Genomic DNA, 16,102 nt, shown 5'->3' with positions numbered 1-16,102 from the left:
TATTATACATCGAGAAATCGATAATAGGATAAGTAACAAATGATATTAAACGAATCAAATATTTCAATTATATATATATATTTTTTTTTTTTCGTAAGGATACATATAACAAACAAGTGGTTACACACAAAATGGAGAGTCTTTACACCGGTGCGATTCATGGATTTCATCAGCCTAACGGAGGAATGGTGGCAAATGGATTTTCCACGGGCATCGCCAGTTCCTTTGATCAAGATGGAGTCTTGAGTCTCATTGTTGTCCTAGGAGGAAGTCTTTCTTTGGTGGCACTCGTATTTGCATTCATAACTTACAGGTAAGTTCTAGTTTCATTTATATATTGGTGGGATCTCTATAAAATTGTGCATAAGCGAACAGTTGCTTTGTTCACAACGAAAGTTCATTGTGCGTGTATGTAAAACTTGTTTTTACTTTGTAATTTTTGAACGATTAGGTACAAGAACTTCTTGTAACAATTTTCTATAAAACATCTCTGTTACGCTGCTAAAAGTACATTTGTGTAAAAGTGAGAGAGAGAGAGAGAGAGAGAGAGAGAGAGAGAGTGAGAAGGAGAAGGGGGAAAAAGTAAAGTAGAAAGAAACCTAAGTAAGGAAGATGAAAGACAAGTCCTTATAGTTGGACAAGCGCTTTTAAAGTTTGCGTAAAGAAAATGAGAAGTTGTACGAGATGTAAAAAAACAATATTAAACCAATAAAAGATGAATTCTTTCATTGTTATTCTTAAGTTTCAGAAAGAAACGATTTTTTTCTTATTCTATCTATCTTAACAGGATAGACATTATCGATAAAGAAAATTTCATTCTTTTTTTTTCTTTTTTTTTTTTCTTTTCAAACTGAATTTAGTTCCACCAGCTTCGGTTGCTCGCTTTACCACTGCGTCGGCCGCGTTAAACAGCAAAAGAAGTAACGTCAAGTGCAAACCAGCTTCATGATCGAGTACCTATCGCGGAAATTGGTGGAAATAGAGAACCGCACCCTCTGTTCTTTTTCGATCGATCATCATCACTTTCAGTACATCGCGCTTCTCTGCTTTCTAAAGAGAAATAAAAATTGAACGACCTTTTTCCAAACGTGATGCCATTGACAAGGCGAGGCTGCCTGTTGATTTTTCAATACTAAGATTTCAAAGTTCCGTTTGCTTCATATAAGACAAAAATTAAACAACAAATTCTACATATATACGTATGTTGGAAATATAGCGAAATTACAGTTGGGAGTGAAATAACATTAATCACGATAATAATCATGGTCTATGGTAGCAAATTGAATTCAATGATATTTAATTCTATTCGAACATTTTGAACCGTCATATGTCGTGCATGCGAATATGAAACGTTTATCTAGTAATATATTATTATGTTACGATAGAGTGGTTAATTTAATTGAAACTTACCGCATGAACGACATGACATATCAAAATTTTGGTAAATTTCTAATGGCCGGTATAATCAATCATTATTTTGTGGTAATATAATATTTATATTTAAGATAATAGCATTTTTATTATAAATTATTTATTAAATATCCTTATAATTATGATAATAACATTTATACTCGCAAACTTTTCTCACTATTCTTGCAATTTTTCTTGCTTTTTAAACGTGTAATCATAGTTGCAAATATCATGCTTACGTTAAACGAAAAGTTAAAAGTAGGTGAGAGTGGTCATGATTTTGCGTCGAATTTCCAAACGGGGTCGCGCATAATTCATAACAGCAAGTTGTCCTAGACACTTTCTTGACCTCACAGAGATAAGCCGGAATTAATGCATTCATTGTGTATGCCAATGAACATATATATGCATTAGCTAATGCTTTGGTTATTGCATTAATTAATTCGTTGTAAATGATATGAATCGAATTATTTTCATCCCCATTCATTGTTATAGCTTTAGATTTAACAAATAAATAGTTCTATAGTTATATATAATAATGAATTGGAGAGGTAGCTTGCGATTGCGTGTACTTTGGCAGGCGTAGCATAAAGCTATAGATATATACGGAGTTCTAACTTCATTTCCACGTTATCCTTAATTAGGTTAAAATCGTTGCAAGATCCCTATTGTTGGGCCAATGTTGTTAGAACACATTTACATCTGACATATTTCGATAGAATCGATTCGATTGCGATATCTTCTATTGTTTGATCGATTTTTATCAATTATTATTTTATCAATAAATAATTATCATGTAATTTTAATTTATCTTTTCAAATACGTGACAATAAAACGGCGCTTTTATCAATGCGTATATCATTAGCTTAAAGTAATCATTATATATGTATTAACAAACGATCGAATCGTTATATCTATGTATATCGAATTTGGGTTAATCTTTCCATGTGAGTTATAATTATCTCATAGACCTTTAATGAATGATTTCGAACATCGAAATCATTATTAAATTGTATAATCGTGTTTTAATTACTTAATTAGGACGAGTTGAATTTTAATTGTACGGTTAACGAGATTTTGTTTTTGTTTGTTTTAAACGTTTGTTTTTCAAATAAAATGAGAGAGAAAAAAAATACTATGGAAAATTTATATAACACTCGTTACACGAGCTTTCCAACGCGTTCATTAATATGGAACGGCGAACGTATGAAGTTCATAGTAGATAGATACGCGTTCGGGCGGTTCCATCCAGGTGCAACGACATTTCGGCAGTTAATCGCTTTAGAGGCATCACAAGGCGCTTAAATGCAGTAACTCAGGGGGAGTGCAGTTGCATCCCTGATTCTCTTCCCTAATAACTCCTAATTGAATCAGTCTATCGTATCGATGTAACATTGCGAATTTATTACCATCATTAATAATGTGTTCGATATATAGAACCTTCTCTCTCTCTCTCTCTCTTTCTCTCATAAAAATTTTTTCGTGGAAACAGTTCGATAGATACAGAATATTAATTGCATGGATCACAAGCGATGCTAGCTCGTAGTTAGTTGCATATTAGGTATATTCGATCGATATACCATCGGTACCATGAGAAATGCTATTCAATTAATTGATCATTCGTGTAAGGCAGCTAATCTGCTCGTGATCGAACTTTGCAAGTATTTCATTCAATTTGACCGACGCTCGATGAGTTTAGGTTAATTAGAGTTACGATTAAAGGCTCAATCGATTTACGAAATGTCAGTTTGATATATGGGCTAACGTAGATCATACTCCTGTCGAATTTCGAGAAATTATGGACGTTGTATTAAATAGTTCGTGAAATTTGTATTAACAATTGTTAATTCCATGTTCTCGATCATCCCTTATCTTTTCCTTTTTGTCCTTGCTTTTGAATTTTTTGCTCGCGAAGTACTAATTCCTTTCCATTCGAGATCTCCTTTTGCACTTAACGCGCTTTCCTAGTAAAAACCACGAAAAGCGATGGAGAGTAATGGCTTTAAAAACCTCATGGGAAAAGGATGCGGTCGTCTTTTTTCGAGATGAAGAATTCAGGACGAAAAGAGGCGAAGAAAAGGATTTTTGTCGTTCGTAAAAGTAAGCAGCTTACGACTGGTGCGTTAATATTTTTATACTTCTTAAGCAGAAAATGTTAAGATTGAGTAATATATGTTCAAAGAAAACAATTATTATAAAGAAAATATCATTATCTCAAGAAAGAAAGAAAAAAAAAAAAAAAAAAAAAAAAAAAAATAGAATGATGGACAGAGAATTATTGCACGTAAAATACTTAATCAACTTCATAGACTTTTTTTTACAAGAAAAAGTCATTAGATCCAGCTCCATACCTATATTTTTGCCCTTTCTTTCGACAAAGAATAGTGACTCCCTAAGTAAGAGTACCGCAGCACTCAGCTTCTAATCTACTTCATTCAAGTTAGAGAAAAACAGATCCTGTCCGATAACTTTCAATATGAGAATTCATTATTTCCCCAGACTTTAATTATATCATAAACGTCGTCTACGTTAATAGAACATCGCATTGATATCATTCATAATGTTTAAATCGAAAACATTATGATCGTAAAGAAGTTCAATGAATATTTTTTATGAAGACGAGTCAAAGGGGAATGAACGATCAAGGGATAATGATTGATCGGCAAAATTAAAGGGAGAAAAAAAACCCCGTATTCTACCTCGTCGGAATATTATATTTATATTCGTCATGTATAATCAATGCGTATCAACGATAAGCGCATTGATTCATCCCATGATTCCAACGAGCGAACCAATTGGGAGTTGCGAGATTAATGTGCGAGATGGATGTATTCAATCATGGCCGCGTATGTCTCTGCAAGATATTCTGCTCGTCCACTGAAATATAATGTAAAATTAAAAGATAGAAAGTTTTTATAAAAAAAAAGGAAATGTGGAGAAATGAAAAAAACAAAACAAAAAAGGAAAGGAAAGGAAAAGTCAAAATAATTTCTACGGTCGAAATGATCGATTAGCGGGTTTGCCTTTATCGAAAATTGATTAACGTAAAATCACGTTTCCGACCTGGCCGACTCTTCATCCTCTTCTGATATAGTACGTGAAAGGATCTAATCCGCGCGACAGACGAGGCTTATCTCCAGAGCTGAAGAGAGTAATTTCTAGAGGCTTTACTTGATCTCCGCGGTCATATCGTCTAAGGCAAGTGTATCAGTTCGTTTTCTATTAGCGTGTCATTTTTTCTGTCAAATGACGGCATGATTAAAAATAAACTAAATGGCTACGTAGATATCTATGTATGTATTTATGTATGAATGTAATATACATAAATACATAAATACATGCATACGTATCCTTTTCGAACGTGTCGAAGAGGAATTGAGTGGAGTGTGTTGGCAGCCTACATTATAGGACGAGATTGCTATACCATCGCACGTATCTAAGCCGCTTATAAACCCTTCGTGCTCTCTGACCATTCCAAAGGAACGCTCGCCTCGGAATTTCGTGTCGCCGCAAGTGGCTTCGTTAAAATGTATCGCCATAACGCTTTTCGAGTTGGAAAGGCCACGGGAAATCTGGCAAATATGTTTAGGTCGCGAGAATCACTTATGCGTTTCATCAAATTAAATCCTCGTATCAAAATGTCCGATACTTTCGAACGACGAATTATCAGCGAGAATATTTCGTCGAGAATATTCTGTGGATTATTAATCATCCCGAGAATTCGACATTTTTTCAATTTATTTTCCAGTTTCTTCTTTCTTTATTCATAAGGAAAGGAGGATGTTATGAAGCATCGAAGAACGGCGTGAAAAGAGATGTCGGATAAAAAAGCCGTAAGAAGAGTTCACCGAGAGAAAGGGAAGAACTTCCCGAGAGAAACGAAAAGGAAAAAAAAAGGAGTAGATTTTTTCGCGGTTTTGCAAGAAATACATATGTCTATTTACGTGGATGACATATTTAGTAATCTCTCGAGAGAAGCACATATCATTAATAGATATCGGTACGGTATCACCATTATCACTATCATCAACACTACCGTTTCCCTTTATGATCTTTGTCATTCTGTGGAACCATCTGATCGCTAAGTTGAAAGAGAAGAGGTAGTGGTTAAAGAGAGTGCGACAACGAAGGAACTGGCGAACACATCGAGCGTTTAAGACGAACTTTAAGACTTCGTCTTCTGCCTTTGATTTCCCAAAGGGTTCTATCGATGGTACACCGATCCAACGTTCTCTGAGATCGATACCTCTCGCATTTCGGTAGTATGTGGCACACTACGAAGACGTCCAACGACGATGTGCCGTTGGGAGCACTTTGTGCGAGCCATAAAGCGACGCCCGATTGAATTAGCTTCTCCGTGTCTAGGCTTTAGGAAGATCACTTGGTTGGTACTCTGCATCCTTTCTCCCTCCCTCCCCCTCTCTATCTTTTTCTCTTTCTTTTTCTCTTTCTATTTCTCTCTCTCTCTCTCTCTCTCTCTCTCTCTCTCTCTCTCTCTCTCTCTCTCTCTCTCTCTTTTGGTTTGCTCGCTTTACCTTGACCACGATTTTTGGTCTTATGGAGCTTTTGGACGAAAGCTCGAATTCTTCTTTTTCGAAACGTACCTGTCGATTGTTTTGTCTTATGGATATCTTCTACTCTTCGCTATTTTTAACATTGTTCAATTTTTTTTATCGTTGTAAGGAATCGTCTCTAATGATTGATTACGATTTATTATTTATCTTTCTCTCTAACAACAAGTATATTTTTTTTTTCTTTACTTGCATACATTTGCATTCATATTTTCATATTATACTCTATTCATGGAGCGTTCCATTATGGATACGAGATGTCACGGCTCCGAAACGTGGATTTAATATCTGGAGAAGTTCTTGGAAATTGCTACGTATGTATGTGTGTATGCAACTACGAGAACGTTTATGGACAATGGACTTTGGCACTATGCCGTGAAAATTGAGTGTAGATTGCAGACGAGACGAAATGCGAATCGCATATTGCCGCAAGCCACTTTGCGAACTTTGCAAGCATGCATGCACTCTTTCCCTCATTTTCTGCTACTATAGAAACGAGCAGAAAGTCAAATAAAGTTTCATAAGCTTTTATTTCGTGACTTTCAATGGGTAAAACAAAACGTTCGTAGATATATAGGTATATCGTGTAATTACATGCATGTAAATGGTTCGTGTCATGAAAATTTTACTTTAACGTATATATACGTACATGTATCGTGCTATATATTAGAGGGAAGGATATCGCGGAGATGCTGTTCTAACAGCTCTTAACTCTCTCTCTCTCTCTCACACACACATCTCGAATCAATAGGTTTCGAGCTTTGAAATGAATCGATGTCGTAAAACGATGGCATTCGTGTTCATTCGCATTGTCTTAGAACAAACAAAGGAGCGACTGGACTGACCCGATTAATCGGAATTTGACGCGTTATCGGCTCATTAAAATTTCTTCAAATAGAGTTGGCATATGTAATATGATAAAAAAAAACATGATATATATATATATATATATATATATGTCCTATTTCTACGAATAAAAATCTTTGGGATAGTAGATATCGTTCCAGATATGTGATATTCAAGAAGAAATGCGTTACCTTTCAAATGCATCGAAACGTCGTAGGCTTCGTTTTTAAGTCGGTGATATGAACGTACTCCGAAGAAAAAGGTATCTATCTCTTCTTTGAAACTTAGAAGAAAACAATGTCACTTATACTTCACTTCGTATAATTCTATGAATATCGTACTACGTATTAGTGGCATATCTAATCCATATAATGACTCCTTCCATAGTTGTTCAACTGTTAACTCCCTGTCAGTAACTTCGTTCTCATAATAATTACTACATCACATTAGGAAGTTTCCTATACAATGAGATAGGGAAGAAATAGATCTAAATTCTGGTTTTAGAAAAGCTTAAAAGATTCGAATAATTTGATAATCATTGCATTTATGTATTTTATCGTATCTCGTTCTTAGTTTCATTCACGAACATTTTCAAGAACTTATTGCTGAGGTACATTTCGTTAATTCGAATCAATGAAATCTTTTTCTTCGCGTTTTCGCGTGTCACACGAAAGGAATATCGTGAGGTGTACTTATCTTACCAGTTATCTATGTACCTATGACTAGATCGATCAAAGGCCAAGGACGAGTTATATCGCATTATCCCTTGGAACTGGGTTCTTTACATTTGTAATTAACATTCCTATTGTCGTGATATCTCCATCTAACTTCGCAGATGCCCTGTATCGATAAATCAATGTAGTTACGTTCATCGTAAAGATTTATCGATCGATGGTGAAGGATTCCATAATAGTATTGTTGTCAACAAGGGAAAAACAACATTCGTAAAATCAATAACATTGAAATATGGTAATGATTCGAAGTGTTTATATAATACTCGTTAGTGACACGTCGAAAAGAAAAATCATCAAATCGTCTGTTGGTGATAATGATCGTTGTCGTCGCGTATGCCACGCGTGAAATAAAAATCGTTGGGTGGAAAAGAAAAGTGGGTCATCGAAATATCGCTTATGATTTTCGTCCAAGCTTTCGATTCGAATGCTTTTACAGATTTCGTTTTATTTGACAGTTGGAAAAAAAGATTTTAAATGAATCAACGATAATTCGCGAGGAAAATATATTTATTAAGCATTCTATAACAAAAAGAAAAAGAGAAATTGAAGGAGAAAAAGATAACACAATAACGAGACGATAACGATAATCGAGAATTCACGATCGATCCCTTCGTTCGCTGTACGTGTTCTGCATTATGCTGACTTGACTGTGGCCTTTTACTATGCAAATGTTGAAAGATCTGGTCCGAGTTAGCGAAGACGGATTCATTTCCGAATCTTTTAAAAGGAGAAGTCGAAATCCCAGATCAACAGAAGCTCTCGTTTCTTTCCCTACATTTATACTTCAAAGAAGGTTTCTATAAAGTTTATTCGAATGTATAGGTGTGAGAAAGATCCAAAGAAAATAACCGAAAATAAAAAGCTTTGAACTTTTCTCGTATGTACTTTAAAGTACAAAAGCGACCATCAACCATAAGAGATGACGTGAGGTACGATCTATCCAAACATGTGGATTTTAAAATGCACGTATAATGGATTTTTAAAATCGATTTGATGTTTATCGAATAATTTTGTTTCTATCATGAATTGGGAACACAGGACTTTGTCAGTCTTTTATGTGTATGCCATATTGAACGAGGTCGTTCTGAAAGGTTCGCATCGTATTTTCAGAATCTCGTCTTCGGTTGGAAACGGCTTCGAAGTTTGATGAAAGGAAAGCTCGATAGGAAAGTTACATGGTCGGTAGGACGAAGGTTTTATGCAGATCGTAATCCTTACTTGAGGAAAAATCGATCAGGGATGCGCTCGTTGATAAGAATCTGTATGGTACCGTGAAAAGTTTTACGAACGAATGATTTAAAAAAAAGAAAAAAATAAAATAAAAGGAAAAAGAACAAAGAAAAAATGTTCGCTAGAAATTTGAAAGTCTTTGTTTTTCTTCTTAAATAGTTCTTGTAATTAGTTTCAAAGGATATAAAATTTACAAGGATATAAAAGCTCGAGTTATACGTTCGCGGTTCCCGTCATTTGGTCTATGCTGAATTTCATCAAAGTAAATTTCCCGTTTTCTATATTGATCAAATTTTCTATATCTTTCAATTATTCCACGATACATCATATGTGCACTTCGAAGTGACTCATCTTTGATCGATCCTAACTTCTACCAAGATTTCAACCGGTATGCTCTCGAAAGCACTTGATATCTTACTCCGTTCGAGCGAATTGTTAAGCCGACTAACTCCTGACCTAATTAATCGTAGATCCACGAATTTATCGTAAACTTCTCCAATATCGTTATTGAATGTCTATCATTCGATTTATACAATATTATCGTTGACTCGAGACACAATTGAATATAAACGTGCTTCCTTAGCTACTTCGGCAAAATAAAATAATTTCCATCTCATAAAAGCCTACCTATTCTCATTGGTAATATAAATATGAGAATTCTCGAAAAAAAAAGAAGAACTAAATCGTATCCACTTCCATTGTCTCAGCCTTAGAGATTTCATTTCTGAAGGTTCACGAGATAGAATCGAGATAGAGTTGCCCAATAAACAACAAATGGGATTAAGTCCTCGAGATAGGATTGGAAAGGAAAGAGCAAACAAGAAAAAGAAGGAAAAGAGAAAGTCGGCGTCAACAAGAGAATATCATTTAATTAGATTTTTCGCAATGACCTCAAGGCAATACCATAATTGTCACTTAAGGCTCTAGATTAGCTACAAAAGATTTCTCAATTGTGTCTAAATGATCTGCGCTTATATCCAAAACTTATTCCATTCGTATGATCGGAAAGATGAACCGAACGAAGAGAGTTCGTATTTCTGATATTTGGAAAAATTACAAATCGATATTCAATGGTTTCTCATAAATAAACGGAGATGGTGGAATAGCGCTTGATATCGACTTCACTTACTTATTACATTAGGGAGGTCGTTCGAAGTGGGAATTGCAAAATAATATTTCAACGTATAGTATGTATGAATTTCTCATACTGTATAACATATGCGATTACGAACAGAACTTCTCGTGAATGTTAAATATTCTCTGGCAACATTTAAACTCTTTATCTTACTGACGAAAATTTTCTCATAAAATTTGTATTCCAACACTCGTACGGTAGCCTTTACTTTAATTATATGCAAACATTATATGTTTTATGAAGTGTGGCAAAGAGAGAATGTTGAGGAACATTCGAAAAGTACAAAGAAAAGGTTTAATACCTAAAACGTGAACGTGTTTCGACGTTGGCGAAACTGATATTAAATTTACAAGGAATCCTTTTAACTGTTTACGATTCTGCTACGTTGAAAAGGATGTAAAAAATGGATGAGATATGAAAAATGTATTAGTCGTTGTTCAACGAAAATCCTATATGTGTATGTAGCTCGTATCAGGCTTGTTTCGTGTTGAATCTTCCAACAGTTTGAAAGAAAAGAAAGAAAAAATGAAATTAATACGCTTTCTATATGTAGATGTATAAATTTCATGGATGCATTAAAATTGTGAATCTTTTCGATATTTCGCTTACCGCGAAACGCTCATAAAAGTCGTTCCAGCAAGTTTATTTCGCTCGTAATACTTAACATCCAAACATGATTCGAAACTTGATAAATCTGAGGGCTAGCGGATAAAAAAGGGCGTGTGTGGGTGTATGATATTTAAATAATTATATCGTCGACATACATAAATATATAGTATACGTACCTATATACGAGGGGATTATTATCCACCATTATATTAAACTAAACGAACGGATTATATTTGCTCGGTAATAATGATTATCGTTTGCAACGCGACTAAGGGAGAATTTCGTTGTCAGTTTATAATGACTTTTAGTAAAGGGTAAAAAGAGTTGTTAAAAAATGTATTACTTTGATCATTTTATATGAACTCGTTCCTTTTCATTGCAAGATTTCAATGAAATTGCAATCAAAAGTACGAATAATTCGTACAAATGTGAAATGTTAAGAATCGTTCATTTATTCCTATACTAATGTATGTCATGAATTAGACGTGATTACATTTAGTAGCGAGAGATTATTGTCATTAACGCTCGTTACTTTTAATTCAATCAGTAATACGCTCGTCCAGGAAGTTGTAATTTTCAACGGAGAAAAAGATAACATGGATCTACAGTTTTCATGATAAATATAATACGCTTCAAATATTCTTGTGTCAATACTTTCGACGTAATGTTTATCTTCATTTCGTCTGATGGAGTCGTGGTTGTAAAGCAAACTAAAAAAGAGAGAAAGAGAGAGAGAGAGAGAGAGAGAGAGAGAGAGAGAGAGAGAGAGAGAGAAAGAGAAAGAAAAAGAAAAAGAGAAACATGAATTCAGCTGGTGAATCGTAAAATTTCGTGGTCTTCTTCGTGTGGTCGGTACTCGACTTATCCTTATTTTTCTTCCTTGACGTGGAAATATTAAATTCACTGACATAACTCTTACAAAATTTCGTTTCTTTTTTACACCGCATCTTTTTATTAAATGCTTGCTCTCGGAGAGCGAGCGCCAACGATAAAATACGAAAAGTCTCGTTTCACAGGTTGGACGAGTCGAGATAAGAGATGAGATTTGTGCAATGGAAGATATCGGGGTTTTTCGACTTCCATTCGACTCGATTTCTTTATCTTTTTTCTTTTTGTTTAATTTCTTTTTATATATTTTTTTTTTATTTTTCTTTTATTTATTTTTTTTTTTCTATATAAAAACGACCAACGAGAGCGAGTAGATCGTGCTATAAATACATGCACACGTGTATCCATGCACAGAATGGTATTAAGTAGAATTCGAACTAACGATTTCAGGAGTGGAAATTAGCAGGAACCCGTGCTAATTTGCCACCGAGAGTGGAATTTATTTCCGCCTGACCTCTTTCCTCTTCATCTTTTTTTTTTTCCCGATTAATTCACTCTCACGAACATAACATACCGCTCAGTCGAACTCGTTTCTTTTTTATTTTATTTCATTTTTTTTTTTCAATTTCACTTTGCTTCTAATTAAGTTTATCACTTTTCGTAGAAATATATATATATATATATGGGATTCGAAATATAGTTATCTACATATAGTTTAAGATCTCTTCTTATTTACATTTAAAGTAGATAGTTGAGTTATCATAGCATTAAGAAAAGTAACTTCGTATATTCGTCGAATACTTGAACGAACGATCGATTTATTCGAGCGTTAAGAGTACTAGGACCGTTTCGTGTAATCATTTATCTTCCATTCAATTCCTCGGGCCATTCGATCGTTTATTCATAGCATTCTGAAAAGCGATTTTCATAGACTTGCGAAATAATTAACGAGCGATACGATTTATGATATAGATATATAGAAAGGAATAATATAAATATATAATAACAATGAACGCGTCGTAACATATTGCGTGAAAGTATATTTGAATCGAGAAAATATGTTTTTCGATTTTCAGATGAACTTCTGAAACAAATCCGCGGTCGTCATTGAAAAATCTCGGGGTCTCATTGTTGATCAACAAACAAAAGAGACGACCCTCTATCGCTTCTCTCTCTCTCTCTCTCCCTCCGGTATTATCGTGCTTTCATAGTAGGAAACCACTTGTGGCTCGGTGCTCGCATTACGCACAACCTTTGATTTATTACGGGAGAAGTAGCAGAATGGTGAGTTCCTTTTCTTTTTAGTTTCTCCCGTTATTTTTGCTTCTCGCGTACTTTCCTTTTCTTTTTCTTCTTCTTCTTCTTATTTTTCTCTGTCGCCGTTCTTTTAAGATAGTTCATTTTATGAGAAACATCATTATCATCGTAATAAAAGTTTCACATAAGACTGTTTGAAATTATTCGTTCTAGCGTTAATTAATAAATCGTAATACTGCAACAGAGCTCGGAGTTGCGGTCGAAGCCTTGCAGAGTTATACCAGAAAGCGGAAAGATTAATTTGGCAAGCCGCTACGTGAACAGTCATACCAACTTGTACGTACATACGCCATTACTCATACTCAAACGTTTCTACGAGATGAATAATTCAGAAGCGAACGAGAATCACACTGTTGGATTTTAGAAAGCTTCTCGACGCTCGTTATTCTCGCCTTTGCAACTTCTTTTTTTTTTTTGTTTTTTCTTTTTTCTTCTTGTTTTTTCTTTTTTTTTTTTTCTTTTTCTTTTTTGTTTTTCTCCTCTGTTTTGTTACGTCACAATTTCATCGACGCAACTATCGAATGAAATTCGTCTCGATAGCAAAGATCGCTTGTCGAAATACGACTATATGTTAGACGAAGATATCGTGTCTTATTAATTCGAAAAGGTTCATCCTATCAAATCGTACAAAGTGCAATTTCGAAGAAAGCCATGCCGAGTTAAAAAGCGTAAATTAAAGGAAGCTTTTCGGCATGTTCCAGTCCATAAAACAATGAGTAAATCTCAATAGCTTTTGAAATTCAAGTCCTCACGGTAGCATCCTTTTTATCATCCTTTCTGATACACAACGTTGTACCTTTATGAGAGGACATCGTCGCTACCTCTTTTTTCTTTGATTCCTTTGAAATACCTAATCTCATCGATCTATCTGAGAGGAATACCTTCCTTCGGAGATAATAATTTGATTAATATTTTTATACGGACTGGGATAATAATGCGATTATTTATATATGTATTCCTTGGTTGTCATTCCTAATAATTAATCGATAATTGTTAGGAAAGAAGACATGAATATCATAAATAATGAATAAAAAAATTCTCGATTAATTAACGAGTTTCTCTATGTCGTCGAACTTTGTAATATCCAGTATAAATTCGTCCGATAACGATTACGTAGTCTGTTTTCTTGAAATGATAACGAAATCGAAGCCGTGCGATTAAAAGTTCTCTCTGGTGATTCATATTTGCAATGCAAATGTCGGCTTTATTATAAAAACACGTTCGACTATGAAATTTCTCCGTGATCGACGGATATTTCATCATGGACGTCCCGATATGAGAGTCATTGATGCATGTAGGTATTCTGCACATCTGTGTCGGCTATACGCATACAGCTGTGTAACGAGTTAGAGCGAACCAGTCGGTTGACCTCCTCAAAATAATAATTAAACAAAAAACAAGATTGAAACATGCGAACCAATCATACGATTTTCGTTTAATAATCTGCATATTTCACCAGCAGAATCTGCAATCACTTTCGAAACAAGTTTTTTCTAATGTCAGCAGAAATGAAAAATCAATGCGCGAAATTTATAGTGTTTCAAACGTGACTTTTCAATAGAAAAGTTTGTTGGATCGTATCATTGTTTATCCAAGAATTTTTAATGACAGGAATATTTATTTTTATTTTACGATGTTGGAAATATCAGCCTCGACGTTAAATGAGATTTATGGAGATGTCAATCTTATATAGGGAGGATAGAAAAAAATCGAAATAGAAGTTGAACGTATTCGGTTAAAAAACTTTGATATCCGTGGGGGATTTAAAATGGTTGCGTCTTTGGTGCCTAGGGTTCTTGATTTTAGACGTCAGAAGCTCGATGTAGAAGGATATAAAGATTCTCGATAAGAGAGGCATTTTCTATTTATACAGTCTGTTCTCTTTTTCTTCTTTCTTTTGTTTCTTTTTTCCACTCCTTTTTCTAGTGCTTAACAATCAAGCAAATTTACTGGTTGTATGACACGCTCGTGAGCTCTTTGAAATTTTCTATAAGCTACAAAGAGAAAAAGAAAGAAAGAAGATGAAGAGAGAGAGAGAGAGAGAGAGAGAGAGAGAGAGAGAGAGAGAGAGAGAGAGAAAGTTAAATAAACGTGTTTTTCAGAGTTAAATGAACAAGTAGTTACGTTCGCTGTATAATGTGTGATATTGTAATTTTCTTTTCATAATTTATTAACGTCATCTTAAAGTCCGTATAGATATAATGTAAATTACAATATTCCATTAACATGACAATTTTTATGTTTTATCTACCTTAATTATATTTTTTCAGCGAAGCAAAGAAAAATATCGAAAATGTCGTTTTCTTGCATGCACAATTTTATTGGTACTAGAGAGACATCGTCTCTTTTTTTATATCTCTGTTTATAACATTTCATGATTTATCATCGAAAGATAAATTGTATTTTTACTCTTGCAATTACATTGAATGAATAACTTTTTATTTAAAAATTGGGTATTTTCATTTCGTGAGCGCAGACCATTGGAAAAATAAATAATAAAACTCTTCATTCGTTTAAAAGAATAACATAATGTTCTGACAGATAGAATACTATTGGCAAAATTTCATTTAACTCAAGTAGTTACCTTTTTTCTTCTTTGATCTTCTTTCTCTCTCCCTCTCCCTCTCCCTCTCCCTCTTTTTCTCTCTCTCTCTCTCTCTCTCTTCTTTCTTCTCCTATCATTGAATGTTTTTTACCGAATGAATTATTCACCACCGAAACGAAATGAAAAGCCACAGGTATTTTTTCGTTGAAGGTCACTTCTTCGAAATAGGGAAAGGAGAAATTCTTTCTTTGTTGGCGAACGAAACGATTATTTTACTGGTCCTATATAATTTCCATAGAATTTGATATTATCACTTCGATCTCTTAATGATATCTTTAGCCATAAATCTTTTTGCTCTTTTTATAACTTGCCAATTTGAATAATATTTTGTCGACATGTCAGAAAAGTACTTATTTTCTTTAAAACTTAATTAAACTTTTGGAAAAATCGCAACAACGTAATATTACTCCCATTTAATTAATTACAATCATTATTATTTCTATATAATGCTATTATAAGCATACAATAATAAATGATAAAATGTATTTTCTCGAAATGGTAACGATGATCCTCTTTTTCATTTATATTCGATGCATTCTCTGAGTAAAAGAATTTTAATAAAATAGAAAAAAATATATATAATAATAATTAAAAAAAAAAAAAAAAAAAAAAAAAAAAAAAAAAAAAAAAAAAAAAAAAGAAAAAGAAGAAGAAGAGGAAGAAAAAGGAAGCTAGAAAAAAAGACGAAATACGATCGATTATGAAATACCACAAATACGTGAAAAAATGAGCACGATGCTGAATATGAAGTCTCAATCGATACCATCGGTACATTCCGACATGTCCGATAATATGAAAATTCGTAATTAAAGACTCG

General features: G+C 34.0%; 1 protein-coding gene across 4 annotated transcripts in view; it reads left to right on the top strand.

The window, feature by feature from the left end:
* Nucleotides 1–16,102, top strand: part of LOC118441864 (latrophilin-like protein LAT-2) — a 42,069-nt gene that overhangs the window by 5,143 nt on the left and 20,824 nt on the right. For all 4 annotated transcript variants that reach the window (XR_014982237.1, XR_004838241.2, XR_004838242.2 and 1 more), the window contains exon 2: nucleotides 99–313. Coding sequence is in view for 1 of the 4 variants with exons in the window: in XM_035866835.2 (XP_035722728.1) it covers nucleotides 132–313 (182 nt within the window). In the remaining 3 variants the exon portion in view is untranslated. The remainder of the gene's footprint in view (nucleotides 1–98; nucleotides 314–16,102) is intronic.

Source organism: Vespa mandarinia, chromosome 5 (genome assembly GCF_050613455.1).
Source record: "Vespa mandarinia isolate Hongniang chromosome 5, ASM5061345v1, whole genome shotgun sequence".
In the NCBI taxonomy this organism is placed as follows: Eukaryota; Metazoa; Arthropoda; class Insecta; order Hymenoptera; family Vespidae; genus Vespa; species Vespa mandarinia.
Note: the sequence above shows the minus strand (reverse complement) of the source record. Positions and strands in the feature narration are given on the sequence as shown.